We start from the raw sequence: 17244 nt of genomic DNA on the forward strand, positions 1-17244 counted from the left end.
CAATTTAAGCCTGTTACTTCTTGTTCTATCTTCACAGGTTAATGAGAACAATTTACCTCCCTCCTCCTTGTAACAACCTTTCATGTACTTGAAAACTGTTATCACGTCCCCCCTCAGTCTTCTTGTCTCCAGACTAAACAAGCCCTTTCCCTCTCCCCCTCCCCCCCAGTCTTCCCTCATAGGTCATGTTTTCTAGACCTTTCATCATTTTTGTTGTTCTTCTCTGGACTTTCTCCAATTTGTCCACATCTTTCCTGAAATGTGGTGCCCAGAACTGGACACAATACGCCAGCTGAGGCCTAATCAGCGCAGAATAGAGCAGAAGAATTACTTCTTGTGTCTTGCTTACAACACTCCTGTTAATACATCCCAGAATGATATTTGCTCTTTGTTTTGAAACAGTGTTACACTACTGACTCATGTTTAGCTTGTGACCCACTATGGCCCCAAGATCCCTTTCCACAGTACTCCTCCCTGGGCAGTCATTTCCCATTGTGTATATGTGCAACTGATTGTTTCTTCCTAAGTGAAGTACTTTGCATTTGTCTTCATGGAATTTAATCCTATTTACTTCAGACCATTTCTCCAGTTTGTCCAGATCATTTTGAACTTTAATCCTATCCTATCTATCTAATCAATCGTCATCTTAGTGTCCAACTTGGTTCTGAGTGCTTACAGTTCACTGACAAACGAGGTATTTTTTTAAAGGAATTCCATATTTTTAACATAATTTACTGTGAAAGGCATACAGTTCCCTGCAAGCCAATAAGGTCTCGTTGGTACAAGGAAAGTCTTGAAAAGATTAACTCTACCATTCAGCTGAGATGAGTCCTTCTTTTTATGGAGAAAATAGAATATCACGGCTGTTTTCATCATTTTCATCGTGATAAAGGGCAGGCAAGTAGATTTTGTCAATCAGGTGTTTTAACTGTTCCAGAAATTTTGCTAGGTTCAGCTCTTTCCATCAGTGGAGACTGAATACAAAGAGCCAGATCCTCAGTTGGTCTAAATAATCGTAGCTCCATTGAGAGGTCTGCTGAGAGAAATTTGGAGGCCCGGTAAATTATGTTTTCCCCCTCCCCTTTCACCCTATAGTTAGATAGTTTTGCGGGGGCACTGAGCTCAGGACCTCAGTACAATTGTTCCACACCCTTCCCGCTCTCATCAGCCCTGTCTATTGATAATTCACACCAGCTGAAGGTTTGCCCAGTGAGAAGATTTGCTGAATGATGAGTTGCAGTAAGTTCCATTGTTTAAAAATGTTTACAAATTTTACTTATTTTCCTCACTTTACTCATGTGAGTGGAACCCTTGACTTCAAAGGAATCATTCATGTGAGTAAATTTAGGCATTTTTATTTTATATATGTCTATATATGCAAGTTTATTTATGTATTAACTGTTTGCAGAATCAGGGCATTAGATGTTATTCATAGGATGTTATTCATAACAAAATAAATGGCTTATACTGAAGAGGGAGAAAATATAATTGTTGATTGCCCGTGTTGATTAGACTTTGATACAAAATATTTAAGGCTGGGATTTTCAAAGGTGTATTGGGGAGTTAGGCACCCAACTCCATTACATTTCATAACTCCTTTCGGATCCTTTGCAAATTCAAATCCAAAGAGGGAGGGGGACTCAATTTAGGTTATGAAAAATGAAAAATCAGAACACCCAAAACAAGCAATCAAACAAAAATTCAGAACATTCACTGTAAAAGTCATTGATAGATTTCAAGGTAGGGACAACTTTTTCAAAAGTGGCTTCTAATTCTGAATGCCTCAAATTTGAGACCTCAGCATTAATCCATCTGTGAAGGAAACTTTTGGCCAGCACTAGGAACCTGGTATTTTTTTCTGAAGGTGTTTTAGAAACTCGGCATATTACAGTTTTGCTGTATTTGTGGGGCTTGCGGTCTGTTGTGTGGGAGTGAGGATACCTGGATTCTGTGCTGAGCTCTATTAGGGATGCGTAGAATAGCTGTTGTATCAAAGGACCAGGAATCAGTACACTTGGGTTCTATTCCCATTCTTTGAGGGGAGTTAGGATCGTGGTTGGAGCAGAGCAGGGGCTGAGAATCAGGGCTCCTGGGTTCTATTCACGGTTCTGGTCGAGAAGTATGTTCGAATGACTAAACGGGGAGAAGAAGTGCAGACTCCTGGCACAGCTGGTCAAAAATGTTTGAAATTCACAGTTTTGATGAAATTCTTCATCAGTATTTAAAATTCTGATAAAAAAGGGATGCATTTTCTGATTTATTTATTTATTTTTTTTTTAGGAAAATTGCTTCCTTTTGTTCTTTGGTCCTCTCTGGCCCTGAGCTTTGCTGTAATTGGCACATTGCATGGCCTTGCACACCTCAGTCTCAATTGGTCAAAGGAGGTTGCAACTGACTCATTTTCAACCACCCAAAATGAATGCTGGTTTATAGATGTAAATGGTTATTTATGCTCCAAAATTGAGTAGCTGTCCTCTGAACTGCAACTTTGTATAACATCCCCACTCCAACCTGGGACTTCAGCAGGCTTAGAACCTGAGACTTTCTGCATAAAAAGAATTAAAGGTCCTCTTGCATTGTAGGAAGGAAATTGACAGGTACAAATCTCACGTGTTCAGTATTGACCTAAGTCTGCTCCCATTGACTCAATGACAAAAATCCTATTGACTTCCTTCCTCGGGAGTAGAAATAGGCCTATACTGAGAACTTTTGAAAAGCTCACCCTATTTAGCAGGGATTTTCAAAAGAGACGATGGGGTTTTGTTCACTTCTAAAGGAATCACAGATTGTGCTGAATGCCTAACACCCATAGGTCTCATTTGAAAATGATTTGGCTCCTGAATCCTGAAGAATTTACAGGAAAAATGTTGTTTTTTCTGTTGAAATTTTTCAGGGTTTTGTCAAAAGGACAACCCTTGCCCCCCACACACACCCAGAAAACAACTTTGTATTTGAAAATTTTCAATTTAAAACAACAAAAATATCAATTAAAATAAAATCAATCTTGGGCTTTGGATGCTGACCGTGGAAAAAACATGTTTCATTGACAAAAACTAAAAATTGTGTTTTTCAAGGAACACCTGAAAATGGAATTTCTATCCTGAAAGTTTCTTTTTGGTCCAAAAAAAAGCCACTTTCCACTGGAAAAAAAGTTTCCACAGGAAAATTTAGGACAAGCTTAAATTCACCCTGTGAGCAGGAAGGCTCCAGAAATGTAATAGCAATAGGATATTTTCAGCCTTAAACCATTATTTCCTGCCTCTTTTAATAATCTGCTCTTCCTGTGCATCAAAATCATCTGTAACCCACAGAGCCACGGTTGTGTTTAATCAGTTTAATTTCATGTCTTCATTTGTTTTGGCAGGTAAAACAGCTGACCGCACTGGAAAAGGGCTATCACACCAGTGTGAAGGAATTTATTCTCCTGGGATTCCCTGGGACCTAATATTTGCAGATCTCGCTCTTTGTGCTCTTCCTTGTCACAGGAAATGTGGCGATCATAGTCCTAGTGGCAACCAGCCATCACCTTCGCACCCCAATGTACTTCCTTCTCTGCAATTTCTCCTTCCCGGAGGTATGGCAGACCACAGCTTGTATCCCAAAGACGCTTGCCAACCTTGTGTCCCAAAGCAAATCCATCTTCTTCGTCAGCTGTGTCCTACGAATGTATTTTGTTTTCTCCCTAGGATGCACAGAGATTTTCTCTTGGCTGTCATGGCCTACGACTGCTATTTGGCTATATGCTATCCTTTGCTCTACAGCTCCATCCTGAACAGCACCTTGACTGCTCAGCTGGCTGTTGGCTCTTGGTTGTGTGGTTTCCTGGCTATTTCTGTCCCAGCATTTCTGATCACCAGGTTGTCCTTCTGTGCCCTAGTGTCATCCATCACTTTTTTGGGGACATAGCACCGTGGATAGTTCTTTCCTGCACAGATACCTACCTTATTGATCCGGTGGCCTTTATCATCTCCTTCATCTTCATCCTGGGCTCCTGTGTCATAACCCTGCTCTCCTACATTTACATCATTTCCACTGTACTGACAATCCCATCAGATAAGGAATGGAGAAGGGCCTTTTTAATTTGCTCTTCCCATCTCACAGTTGTGATTATCTGGTACGGTTCGACCATTTTCCTACATGTCAACCCTTCCATGCAGAACTCATTGGAATTGACCAAAATAGTCACCGTCTTGAATACTATTGTCACACCCCTGTTGAACCCTTTCATCTACACACTGAGGAACCCAGAGGTAAAAGAAGCCCTGAGACATGTATTCAGGGAAGCGATGTTTTTCAAAATGTGCTGGAGGTCATTGGCTGTCACAGAAAATGTGGTGAAAGAAAAATGAGTCTGCACATGGAAGATATACCAAAGTTGATAGGGTACTGAAAAAACAACAACAATCCCTGAAGGCCAGAAGTCTAAAGATAATTAGCTGCCCAACTCCAATGGAAATCAGTGTGAGTTAGGTGACTAAATACCTTTAACAATCTGGTCCTTAGTGTCTCACATCCTTGAACATTTACAGCCAGATTGTTAAATGTATTTAGGTGCCTAATGGGATTTTCTATGAGTTTTAAGGGCCTAGATACTTTTTAAAACCCCATTAAGCACCTAAATACCTTTCAAAATCCAGCCCTTATGCATTATTATCCTCTTACTTTGTATTTAATTTAAAATGAAACAAATTGCACATGTGCCAATTATTTATTTCTATTAAGGCCTGGGGAGAGGATAGAGATATCAACAGGCTTGGCAGAATTCAATTTTTATTTTTTATAATTTTGACAGAGAATATCAAGGTTTATTTGTGAGCATTTTTTTTAAAAAATATTGTCTATTTGTATTTTCACACTTGTGGGAAATTACTGTGGCATGTCAGACAACAAGGTGGGTCACAGAATAATTATTTAATGACAACTGGTTTTTTGGACCTTTTTTGGGGGGGGGGGGCGGTTGACGTTCTGTGTGGCGAAACTGGCATTTCCTGACATTTACTGATAAAAATTTAACCCTTCCAAACCGAGGTAAGATAAACCCACAGGAACCTCAAATCAAGACCCCAGTGGATTTTGAAGGGGATTCAGAATAAAGTTCCGGTTCCAGTTACAGACTGGGTAAAAACCCAGATGGGTATTTTTGTAGGCTTCTTTTTTTCTTTGTTTTTAGTACACGGGCATTCCAAAATTTTGGAAAGATTGATTTCACACGGATTCTGCCGGTTTGGACTGAAAATATGTGAGAATAGCTTACAAAATTTTGATGATGTGACCCCGAAACGTTTCTGCTCCGCCCCCCCCCCCCCGATCCACCCTCCCTTTCTGCGCTTCTCCCTGCGTGGGTTTCCCAGGGGCCATCCCCGTGGCGCCGGGCCGGTGTGACGACACAAATCTCAGCTCTCCCCTTTTGCACCGGGGGGCACCGGCCCTGACCTGCTCCCCACAGGCTCCTGGGGTCCGCTGGGTCCCATGAGGGGTCGGAGCTCCCCACCCCCGCCCACCCCGCCCTGCAGCTCCCCCTGCGGTTCCTTCGCACCCCAAGAAGCAGCTGCTGCAGCAGGAGCCGCCGCCTGTGAATCGGCCGAAGTTTCACGCCGACTCCCTTTCTCCGGGCGGGGAATTAGGCATCAGAGTTCAGTGCCGGGAACAACCAACCTGCCCCGCGCCCTGCTGGAGCCCTGCCCTGGCCTCAGCCCTTTCCCAGCCTACGGAGCGCAGCCCAGAGAGGCGGTAAATACCTGCGGGGGGAACGTGGCCTGTCCTGTGGCTGGGAGTTGCAGGCAGATGAATTCAGGCGAGGAGGGAGGCTCACCTGTCTGGCGGGGAGGGGGCGGGAATTAGCTGCTGGCCCAACTCCCCGGGGGCTTGGGTGGATTCTCCATCCTGGGCCACGTGTGAAGCCGGGCAGGAGGTTTGTCTAGAAATCTGCCTACGTTCCCTCCCCCCCCACCCCCGGCCCCCCAGGTGATCCCAGTCTCCCCGTCCCACCTTCCAGCTGGGAATTCTCCAGGGGGCTGGAGTGGTGGCCAGCAGAAACGAGGCTCGGAGAGTGGGGTTGGGAGCCCCTCTCGCTCACGGCAGCTCTGGCGTTCCTCGCCCCCATCCCACCCTCAGCTCCCCGCTCCTCCGCAGAGACTCCCTGCGCGCCTCAGAGCCAGATTTCTGCTGCGGGAGAAATCAACCGGCTGCCGCCCTCTTACCCCGTCGTAAGGCAGCAAATCCAAGGCCCAGGCTGAACGGCTCGGGGGCGTGGAGCAAGAACGCCGGGAGCCCCTGGGCACGGCCAAGGGCTGCATTTCACCCCCGTTGGGGTGGGGGGGTCTATGGCGACTGCTCCAGCCTGGGGTGAAAGCTGAGTAAGTAGCAGGGCCGTGTCCCTGCCAAGAACAGCCAGGAGCTGGAGCCTGCTCCACAAACCTCTGCTTCTCTGCAGGGCGACAGTGGGGAGAAGGGCCTAGCCGGGTTAACAACCCCCCAGTGACCGAGCCGAGTCCTCTGCAACCCCTGTCACTGTTCCAGGGGCCCCCCCCAGGGGCTGGGGATAAAACCCAGCAGTCCTGGCTCCCAGCCCCCTCGTTCTAACGCACGAGTCCCCCATCCCCCTTCATTCCATCTGTCCGTCTGACCCCTGCACCTCTCCTTCCTTCCATCTGTCCATCCATCCCCATACATCCCCCTATGTTTCTCTCTCCATCCCCCAACTACCAGCTGTACCCCAGTCCCTGCCTGCCCCTCCCTGCCGGGGGCTGGTGCAGTTGGGGCAGAGCCATGACTCTGATCTCAGGAGCTTGGGCCTGTGGGACTCCCTGCCACAGGACCTGGCTGAGCAGAGGGGTGGGGCTGGGGTCTCAGAGCCATCACTAAGTGTGTGTGTGGGTGGGGGGGGTGTCAGGGCACCCTGTGGCCATCAGTTTCCATGGGAACCCCGTATCTCACCCCCCGACCTTCCCCTCACACAGATCCCCGACCCCGGAGCCGAGATGATGAGTTGCGGCCTCCTGACCAGCTCCAAGGAGCCGGGTGAGTCAGGGCTGCGGGGGACGGTGCTGTGAGGGGGAGGGTGGCCCCATGGCTGACGTGGCTCCTCCCCCCGGTGCCCGTGGGGGGGCCTGTGGCTGATGTCCCCCTCCCCCCAGTGCCCCTGCACCGCAGCTCGGTGTCGGTGTTGATCCGAGGCTTTGTGGCGGACGTGGGCTGCCAGCTGCTCTGCAGGAACGAGGAGCTGGGGCCCGTGGAGGCCGTGTTCAAATTCCCCGTGGACGCCGAGGCGGCTGTCGACGTCTTCCAGGCCCGGCTGCGGGGGGCCTGGATCCAGGCCCAGCTCCAGGAGAAGAGACAGGTGCTGGGGGAGGGGGTCCCGGGGGGGAGAGAGGAGGGGACCGGGCTGGGGGGATCTCGGGGTGACCCCATCTCTCCCAGCAGGTGCATGAGCTGTATAGGGATGTGCTGGTCGGGGGGGCAGGGGATCTTGGGGGACGGGGATCTCGGGGTGACCCTGTCTCTCCCGGCAGGCACAGGAGCTGTACGGGGACGCGGTGGCCGGGGGCAGAGCTCGTTCCTGCTGCAGCAGGAGGTGGCCGGGGGCGACGTGTTCAGCTGCTCCCTGGGGAATTTGCCCCCGGGGAGGAGGCGATGCTGACCCTGAGCTACTCCTGCAAGCTGCCGCTGGAGCATGACGGGGCCGCCCGCTACGTGCTGCCGACTGTGCTACACCCTCGCTACACGCCCCACGGTGAGACCCACAGATCCCCCTGCGCCTCTGCTACGTGCCCCACTGTGAGACCCACAGATCCCCTGTCCCCACTCTGCGCCCTTCAGTGAGACCTACAGATCCCCTACCACCATCACTGTGACACCAACAGACCCCCCCCCCACGCGCCCCATGGTGAGACCCACAGATCCCCCTGTCCCCGCTATGCACCCCATGGTGAGACCCACAGATTCCCCCTCATACTCCCCTGTACCCCAGCTGTGTGCTTCCAGCCATGCTGTACCCCTTTTACATGCCCCATGTTGAGACCAGACCTTTAGGTGCCCTAGATCCCGCACAGCTCCCTGTACCACATAGCCCCCAGAACCCCAGCTACACACCCCACGGTGAGTGACCCCGCAGCCTGTACCCCCTGAAACCTCCATAGCCCCTTCTACGTACCACAGTGAAAGACCCACATAGCCCCCAAAATGCCCCATAGGCCACTACTGTGTTCCCTGCGGTAAGTGCCCCCCTCCAGGGTCTGCAGTCCCCGCCCCAGGGTATATGACCCACCCCAGCCATCCCGAAATCCCCTGATATCCCAGCCCAATACCCCCCCAATAACTCATACCCCCCATCCTCCCCCCACTCTCCCAGCCCCCGGCCCTTACCCCTGTGTCTCTCTCTGCAGGGTGGGATGGGGAGAACATCACCCAGGAGGTCCCATGGGTCCTCCAGGGGGAGCTGCCCTACACCCTGAGCCTGAGTGCCATGCTGCAGTCGCCCCACGGCATCGACCACGTGCTCTCCAACTGACCCCTCACCCCCCTGAGCTATACAGCCGGGAACCTAACCACTGCCCAGGTAAGGGCTCACCCGGACACCTGGGTCCCAGCCATCCCTGCTGGGAGGAGGGTGCTGGGGGTGGGGCAGGGGGAGGGTTCTGGGCTGAGGGGTGGGTTCCAAGGAACGGGGCTGTGGGTGGGGGGAAGGTCCCAGGGGGTGAGAGATGTGGTGTAGGGCGCGGGGTGGGTCCCGAAAGGGGGAGCCTGGGCCAGACTCTTTGGGTGATTGAGGGGGTGGGGGATCGAGCAGTGGGGGTGGGTCTCTGGGGGCAGTCATGGGGCTCTGAGGGGGCAGCTCACCAGGGCTCGACCCCATGCCCACCCCATTTGCAGGCTTGCCCCCATCTCCCCGCAGGCTCCCTGATGGGCGACCCGGCCGTGATGATGACCCTGCTGCCCAGAGTGCCCGAGGCGGTGCCGGCCCAGAGCCAGCCGGGGAGTTCGTCCTCCTGCTGGGCCGCTCCGGCAGCACGGCCTGCCCCATGGACGCAGAGACCTGTCCCGCCAGCGCATCAGCAGCACCAAGGGACGGCCAGGCGGGAGGCTGCGCTAGATGGGCCCGTGGGGCCGTGTCGGGGGAGCAGCCCAGGCTGGCTGGGCCCGTGGGGCTGACTCTCCATCCGTCTGTCTGTCCCCAGGAGACCCTGGTCCTGCTGTTGAAGAGTTTGCCCCTGGGCTGTTATTTCAACATCTGTGGCTTTGGGTCTGAGTTCGAGTCGTTCTACCCGTGAGTCCGAAGGGCAGGGAGGGGGCTGTCTGGGTTAGGGGGCAAGGCTGGTTAGCGGACAGAAAGTGTCTCTTGGTTAGGGGGCAGGGCTGGTTAGGGGACAGGGGTGTCGGTGGGTTAGGGGTCAGGGCTGGTTAGGGGGCAAGGGGTGTCGGTGGTTGGGGGTCAGGGCATGTCTGTTTGTTGGGGGCAGGGCTGGTTAGGGGACAGAGGTGTCGGTGGGTGAGGGGGCAGGGCTGGTTAGGGGACAGGGGTTTCGGTGGGTGAGGGGGCAGGGCTGGTTAGGGGGCAGGGTGTGTCTGTGGGTTGGGGGTCAGGGCATGTCTGTTTGTTGGGGGCAAAGCTGGTTGGGGGACAGGGGTGTCGGTGGGTTAGGGGGCAGGGCTGGTTAGGGGACAGGGGTGTCGGTGGGTTTGGGGGCAGGGCTGGTTAGGGGACAGGGGTTTCGGTGGGTGAGGGGGCAGGGCTGGTTAGGGGGCAGGGTGTGTCTGTGGGTTGGGGGTCAGGGCATGTCTGTTTGTTGCGGGCAGGGCTGGTTAGGGGACAGGGGTGTCAGTGGATGAGGGGGCAGGGCTGGTTGGGGGACAGGGGTGTCGGTGAGTTAGGGGGCAGGGCTGGTTAGGGGACAGGGGTGTCGGTGGGTTTGGGGGCAGGGCTTTTTAGGGGACAGGGGTGTCGGTGGGTGAGGGGGCAGGGTGTGTCTGTTTGTTGGGGGCAGGGCTGGTTAGGGGACAGGGGTGTCCCTGGGTTAGGGGGCAGGGCTGGTTAGGGGACAGGGGTGTCGGTGGGTGAGGGGGCAGGGCTGGTTGGGGGACGGGTTTCGGTGGGTTAGGGGGCAGAGCTGGTTAGGGGACACGGGTGTCGGTGGGTTTGGGGGCAGGGCTGGTTGGGGGACAGGGGTGTCCCTGGGTTAGGGGGCAGGGCTGGTTAGGGGACAGGGGTGTCCCTGGGTTAGGGGGCAGGGCTGGTTAGGGGACAGGGGTGTCGGTGGGTGAGGGGGCAGGGCTGGTTGGGGGACGGGTTTCGGTGGGTTAGGGGGCAGGGCTGGTTAGGGGACACGGGTGTCGGTGGGTTTGGGGGCAGGGCTGGTTAGGGGACACGGGTGTCGGTGGGTTTGGGGGCAGGGCTGGTTGGGGGACAGGGGTGTCCCTGGGTTAGGGGGCAGGGCTGGTTAGGGAACAGGGGTGTCGGTGGGTGAGGGGGCAGGGCTGGTTGGGGGACGGGTTTCGGTGGGTTAGGGGGCAGGGCTGGTTAGGGGACACGGGTGTCGGTGGGTTTGGGGGCAGGGCTGGTTAGGGGACACAGGTGTCGGTGGGTTTGGGGGCAGGGCTGGTTAGGGAACAGGGGTGTCGGTGGGTTGGGGACACGGCTGGCTGGGGGCAGGGTGTCCCTGGCTCCGGCTGTCCCAGCCCCAGACCTGTCGGCGCCCCCCGCAGGCAGAGCGTGGAGAATACCCAGCAGACCAAGGCCGAGTCCCTGCAGCGCCTCCAGCTGCTCCAGGCTCACCTGGGGGGCACCGAGATCTTGGAGCCGCTATGAGTCGTTTACCGCAGCCCCTGCCGGGACGGGCACCCATGCCAGGTGCCGGGGCGCCGGGGCCAGCCGGAGGGGCATCCTGGGGCAGGCTTGGAGAGTGATTGTGGGGCCGAGGGGTAATGGGGGGGGGGTCTCAGAGGGGGATGCGGGCCTGCGGGGACAGACTCACAGACTTTCAGGACAGAAGGGACCATTGTGATCATCTCATCAGGCCCCAGCTCCTCGCCCGCCACCCCCCGCCCCCCTTGACACTGCTCAGCCCCTCGCTCCCCCCGGGGACAGCCCCACCCCTCAGGCTGAGTCACCGGCACCCCCGAACCCTGAGTTACAGGCGTCAGGTCACAGCGACTCCCCCCAGTTGCTCCGGTTCAAACCAGTGAGTGCCCCAGGCTGCTGAGGGAGACCAACCCCCTCGGGTCTCTGCCAGTCTGAGCCAGGGGAAAATCCCTTCCCCACCCCACACGTGGGGGTCTCCTTGCCCAGAGGATGGGGGCGAGACCCCCCCCAGCCAGCCCCCTGGGAAGGATTCTCTGCAGTAACTCTGAGCGCCCCCCCACTCCCAGTGCCCCGCTGCCGCCCATGGGGTGTTTGCTCCCAGCTGTCGCTGTGGGCCATACGCCATTACAGGCCCCTCCTTGCCCTCCCTCCCCCCCCCGCCCCGCTCCCCTCGGAGGCTGTTCAAGGGGGAGATCCTGGGAGAGGGGATCGGAGAGGGGCTGGGGGCCCTGGGGGGAAGCCTGAGCGGGGCCAAGGGGTTGCTCGGAGTGGGCCTGGGGCTCTGGGCCAGATGGGGGGCTGGTGCCTCTGGGGGTGTGAGCAGGGCGTGGTAGGTAGCAACCGTGGGGTGGGGGTACCTCTGTATAGAGCTGGGAGGGGCAGCGCTTTGTGCTGTGCCCAGCTCTGGGGGGTGCCCTGCAGCCGGGAGGGGCAGGGAGGTCACTGGTGGGGGGTCAGGAGGGAGCTCCTGGAAAAGTGCCCACAGCAGTCAGTGGGTTCTTGTCTCCAGGGGCCGGTGAACAGGTGATGGGTTGGGGTCATGCCTCGGGGTTGGGGGTCACAGAGATAGGGGAGGTCAGCAGTCCCCATCTGTCAGCCCCTCAGGGGAGATCTCTGGGAGGGGAGGGATGGGGCTGGGGGTCTCTGGGAGGGTCAGTGGGGCAGACTCTGCATGGGGCTGCTCCCGTTCCCAACAGGGAGGGGGTGTCTCCAAGGGGGTTGGGGTCTCTGGCTCTGACAGCGTCTCTCCCCCGCTCAGCTGTTCGTGTTTACGGACGGGGAGGTAGAGAACACCCAGGACATCATCGCAGAGGTGCAGCATCACTGGGGAACCCACAGGTAACTGGGGGTGCCTAACCCCCGCCCCAGTCCTGCCCCCATTAGCATTGCCATCATGTGGACCCCCGCCACCATAGTGCCCAGCATCTGCCCAACCCTTTGCCTCACCCTGCCCCCCAGCCCCGCCAGCATGGGGAGCCCCCCCAGTCCAGCCAGCCCTACTGGCCCCCCTCCAACTGTCCTACCCCCACCCAGCACTGGATGGGCCCCACCAGCTCTGCCCCTCCCCCTCCAGTCTCTGCCCCACCCCTCAGGTGCTTCTCCTTCGGCATCGGGGATGGGGCCTCCACGGCTCTGATCAAAGACATTGCCCGGGCAGTGGGGGGCAGCGCCGAGTTCATCACCGGCCAGGACCACGTGCAGCCCAAGGCGAGAACCCAGCAATCCTGGCTCCCAGCTCCCCCACTCTAGCCTACTAGATCCCACTCCCCTCCAGAGCTGGGGATAGGACCCAGGAGTCCTGGCCCACTTTGTGTGTGCCGGTCCCCCTCCAGGTGCCTCAGTCTCTGAAGTGGGCCCTGCAGCTGGCGGTGACTGGGATCTCACTGAGCTGGGATCTGCCCCCTGGGATCCAGGCGGAGCTGCTGCATTGGGACCCCGAGGTGATCTTTGCTGGGCAGCAGTGCCTTGTCTACGCCCAGCTCCGCGGGCAGCCCCAGGTGGGAGAGCGAGGTCCCCCAAACTGGGGTGCCCCCAGGGCTCGGGGTCAGTGACTGAGGCAGGAGCCCCACAGTCCCCTCCTGGGCGACAACTCTGGCCCCTAACGATGGCCATTGGCTGGAGCTCCCTGTGCTACCCCAGCCCCATTGTTCTGAATGGGGAGAGTTCACCCTGACCCCTAACGATGGCCATTGGGCTGCAGGTCTCTGTGCTACCCTAGCCTCATTAATTTCAGTTGGGATTGTTAACTCTGACCCCCTAACGATGGCCATTGGGCCAGGGATCTCTGTGTTACCCCAGCCCCATTGATCTGTGTTGGAATTGATTAAATCTGACCCCTAATGATGGCCACTGGGCGGCAGGTCTCTGTACCAGCCTGGCTGCATTGATCTCAGGGCAGGTCTACGCTATAAGTTTTCATCGGTGCAGCTGCACCGTTGTAGCATGTCTGGTGAAGACACTCTAAGCCGACGGGAGAGGCTCTCCTGCCGACGTAGCACCGTCTGCACGGGGGGCTAAGGTCAGTGTAACTACGCCACTCATGGGTGTGGATTTTTCATGCCCCTGAGCGATGTAGTTCTATCAAAGTATGTAGTGTAGACGAGACCTCAGTGGGGATCGATAACTCTGACCTCTAATGATAGCCACTGGGCTGGAAGTCTCTGTGCTACCCCAGCCCCATTGAGCTCAATCGGGATTGTTATCTCTGGACCCTAATGACGGCCATTGGGCTTACTAAGCCAGCCTCCCAACTGGTGTTCATTGGGTGTATTTGCCCCCTTTGTTCTGTAAGCTGGGTCTGAGGGGTCCCAGGGCATCTTCTCCCCCCTTGCATTCCACCTCTGACCACCTTTCTTTCCCCACAGCTCCCAGACATTCCCATGGGGGGCATCACCCTGCAGTACCGCATCCAGGACCAGACCTACAAGGACACGCTGCAGTTCTCCCTGCAGCCACAGGATGGAGACAGGTGACAGCAATGCTCCCCTGGCTCCCATCCCCCACCCCAGGCAGCTGGGTCCTGCCCCCCTTCCCCCATGTCCTCACCCCAGCAGAACAGAGACAGGATGGGACCAGCCCCCCCTTCTGTGACCACTAGACCGCACTCCCTTCCCGGGGCCAGGATAGAACCCAGGAGTCCTGGCACCCACCCACCCCCATCCCGCTAGACCCTGCTCCCCTCTCCGTAGCGGCTGGAACCCAGGCGTCCAGGGCTGACCCCGTGAATCTCTCTCCCTGGCACAGGCTGCCCGTTCACCGGCTGGCCGCCAAGTCGCTGCTGCTGGAGCTGGAGGGGGCCGTGGGCGCGGGGTCGGAGGGGGACGGGCGCCGGGCTCTGGAGGCCAGCCTGAGCTCGGGGGTCGTCTGCTCCCTCACAACCTACGTGGGGGTGGACATGGAGCGGGGGCAGCTGGTGAGGTGGGATGTCCCGCTGGCAGGTAACCCCCAAAGGGGCTGGGGCTCCTGGCACCAGGGGGGACCCAGCATGTGGGGGGAACTCAGGTAGGAGGGGGAACCTGGCACTGGGGGCGGTATGGGGAGGTGGGGGGAACCTGGTGCCAGGGAGCGATCCCAGCACAGGGGGATCCCAGTGTAAGAGGGGGGGACCCAGAAGGGGCATGCGGGGGGGCATCATGTTTATGGGGTAATGTCCCTTTGCCCCTCTCCCTGCCCCCCTGACTCCCGGGGGCTGTGCTGCCCCCTCCCTGCTCCAGGGTGACGGCGACCCCAATCCCCATACCTCCGGGGCATGGGGAGAGCAGGGGCACTAGCATGGTGAGACGGGGAGTAGCACCGCCCCCCACCCCAGCCGGAAGAGAGGGGTCTGTGCCAGACAGACGGACAGAAGTAGACAGGCATGCGGAGACCCAGAGTCAGACAGGGACAGAGACCGAGAATCAGCCGACAGACCCAGACGGGGACAGGACGGAGAGACGCAGAGAGAGAAACAGACCCAGTCAGACAGACAGACCAACCCGGGCAGATGCAGGGACAGGAGGGGCGGGCACATTGCTGTCATGAGCAGACCTGGCTAGTAGGGGCCTCTCGCCCCCCGGCATCCTGCCCTCATCCATGGAGTGCAGCACCCACCCCTGCATCCCCTGGGGCTGGAGGAGGGGTCCTGGCTGAGGGGAGAAGAATGGGGCTGTGGGGACTGGATCTGGGGGTCACAGCCAGGGGGGAAGGGGCAAGAGCTGGAGATCCTGGCTGTGATGGAGCTGCGGGGAGAGGAAGATGGGGCTGGGTGTGGGGGGGTCCCAGCTCGGGGAAAGGGGCTGGGGGGTATGGAGGAGGGGTCCCAGCCGTGCGTTGGCTCTAAGTGTCTGAGGGGGGGCGGAATTCTCTTCCCTCCCTTTGCTTCTCTGGGTCTGTTTGCGTGTCCGTCTGTCTCTGTGTCTGTCCATCTACTCGCTAAATTTCGATTTCATCATGGACTATACGGAGATGATAGACTGCGTCTCGAGAGACCCCATCTGCGAGCGGCTGGCGAGCGGAGTGCGCCTGGACGAACCGAACCAGCGCAGCGTCTTCGGGCGCTTGTCCCGTGACTTGGCTGCGGCACGTGAGTACCTCTGCCCCGCATGCCTGCAGCTCCCAAAGTCCAGCGCCGGCCATCTCCTCCCTCGCAAGCGCCTGTCCTGGCTCCGTGGCCTCCCAAAGCTCAGCCGGGGGGCCCAACACAAGGGCAGACCGTCCTGCAATCAGGGGGCCCCACCGGAGACGGCACCCCAGAACGGTGAAGGGGGCTGGGAGTCAGGACTCCGGGGGTGGGCCAACGCCAGGGTGACGCTTCATCGGGTTAGAGACCCATGTGCCCTGAAGGTCACGGAGCTGTGCCAGTCTTTAAAAATGACATAGAAAACGAAGGAAATTCCTGGGTGAAAAACCTTTGTGTCGCTGAGGAAGGGGGAATTCTTGGCTGGTTTTTTTAGTGTCATAAAGCAAATTATCTCGAAAGAAAATGACTAAAAAAATAAGGAAACCCCCAAGCAAAAAACTCTGTGAAGGTGGAATTTGGGGTGTGAGTTTGTGTCAGTGAGCTCAGGGTGTGTGTGTGGGGCGGGGATCAGTAGTTTTTCATAACAGGAATGTCTCTGAGCAGTTTTCTCTGAAATAAACCCAGAGGGAAATTCCCAGGCAAAAAAACCTTGTGAAGCTGGGTCTGAGCTTGGAGGTTTGTACAGGTGAGTTCAGGGGCAAAAGTCTTTCTTGGCACCTTCTGGTTTATAAACGAAGAAACCCACGAAAGGCAGAAATTTTAAAGTTATCTTAAAACCTGCATTTGGAGAGTCTGGAAATACAAAGTGACTGTAGCCCAGATAACTTTAACTCTGCCCCGTAACCCTGGCCCATGCATGGCTATACTATCATATAGACTCTGTAACATCCCATCCCCCGCTACCCCTTTAGACTCTTGTGTCTCTCTGCGGACGTAGGTCTGTATCGCAGGTTGTAGTGGGGGATAGTCCCAGGGACAGACCGTGTTTGAGAAACACCGTGGGGTTGTGGAATTAATGCCTGGGCAGGAACAGTCACAGGGAGTTGGGTGCCCATCTCTGATTGAAAGTTAATTGTCATCCCATGGGTGCAAGAAGGGGCAGAGTTAAGGATGACTGTGGTGGGGTTAAGGGTGCAGAAGAGCAGGTTAAGGACACCCATGGAGGGACAGAGTTAAGGCCACACAGAGAGTGACCGTTAAGGCTGTTGTCTGTCCCCCAGCCTGGACAGGCCATGTCGCTGTTCTGTACCCACAACCCTGTGCCAGCCCCATCTCCCTGTGTCTCTCCCCAGAGCGGGCACCGGAGGAGTCTCCCTTGCTGAGGCTGGTGTCTCTGCAAAATGCCGACATCTCGTGGAACCTGGACCCCTGGCTGGCTGCTGTGCTGGGGGTGAGCGAGACTGACGCCGGGGGAGGATACTCAGTGAGGTGAGCGGGGGTGCAGAGGAGAGGGGAGAGATCTGGGGCAGGTGCCATTGATTGGGCCTGTTCTCTGCTCCCAGATGAGATTGGTGGCGATCCATTCGGGGGGGGAGTCTGAGGGTGACTGGATTAAAGGACCCCTGAACCTGGAGCCCAGTGGGCGAGACGGGCCCAGATTTGGGGGGCTGGGAACCCCCTAACGGGGTCGGAGCATTGGATCGAGGGGGCCCAGGGCCAGATGGAGGCGCCCAAGTTGGGCCCTGTCTCAGGCCATCTCTCTACTCCCTGGACATGGCACTGGGCATCTGGGTAGAGGGTCCATGGTGCTGGAGCGGGGGCTATAGGAACCCTCCGAGTCGGGGTGGGGGGATGGAGTAGGGGGTCCCTAGGGAAGGGGGAGGGCTGGGTGAGGGCTGGAGGTCAGGGGAGGGGGCCAGGCTGGGCGCTGACTCAGGCTGTCTCTATCCTGCCCCCCACAGGACGTGACCCCCAGCATCTGGGCCACAGTGCTGGCCATGATCTGGCT

At 56.8% G+C, this 17244-nt stretch overlaps 2 protein-coding genes and 1 pseudogene across 5 annotated transcripts in view; all 3 read left to right on the plus strand.

Moving 5' to 3' along the window:
* Positions 1-1229: 1229 nt before the first annotated feature.
* On the plus strand, positions 1230-5264 carry LOC144929250 (olfactory receptor 6F1-like; annotated as a pseudogene).
* Positions 5265-6869: 1605 nt separating this feature from the next.
* The window catches only part of LOC144929110 (von Willebrand factor A domain-containing protein 5A-like), a 181279-nt gene continuing 170904 nt past the window's right edge, over positions 6870-17244 (plus strand). The window contains exons 1-5 of one of the 4 annotated variants that reach the window (XR_013634684.1): positions 6870-7020; positions 8385-8557; positions 8894-9074; positions 9177-9265; positions 10702-10786. Coding sequence is in view for 1 of the 4 variants with exons in the window: in XM_078848893.1 (XP_078705019.1) it covers positions 7633-7732; positions 8385-8509 (225 nt within the window). In the remaining 3 variants the exon portion in view is untranslated. Of the gene's footprint in view, positions 7021-7453; positions 7733-8384; positions 8558-8893; positions 9266-10701; positions 10787-17244 lie in introns of those variants that run through there. The other 3 variants (XR_013634683.1, XR_013634685.1, XM_078848893.1) reach the window with 3 other exon arrangements.
* On the plus strand, positions 10777-14303 carry LOC144929107 (von Willebrand factor A domain-containing protein 5A-like). The gene is made up of 4 exons (XM_078848360.1): positions 10777-10846; positions 12057-12136; positions 13663-13766; positions 14042-14303. Exons 1-4 carry the CDS (start codon positions 10801-10803, stop codon positions 14301-14303), a joined length of 492 nt encoding a protein of 163 aa, XP_078704486.1. The 5' UTR covers positions 10777-10800.

This window comes from Lepidochelys kempii, chromosome 14 (assembly GCF_965140285.1).
Source record: "Lepidochelys kempii isolate rLepKem1 chromosome 14, rLepKem1.hap1, whole genome shotgun sequence".
Lineage (NCBI taxonomy): Eukaryota > Metazoa > Chordata > Testudines > Cheloniidae > Lepidochelys > Lepidochelys kempii.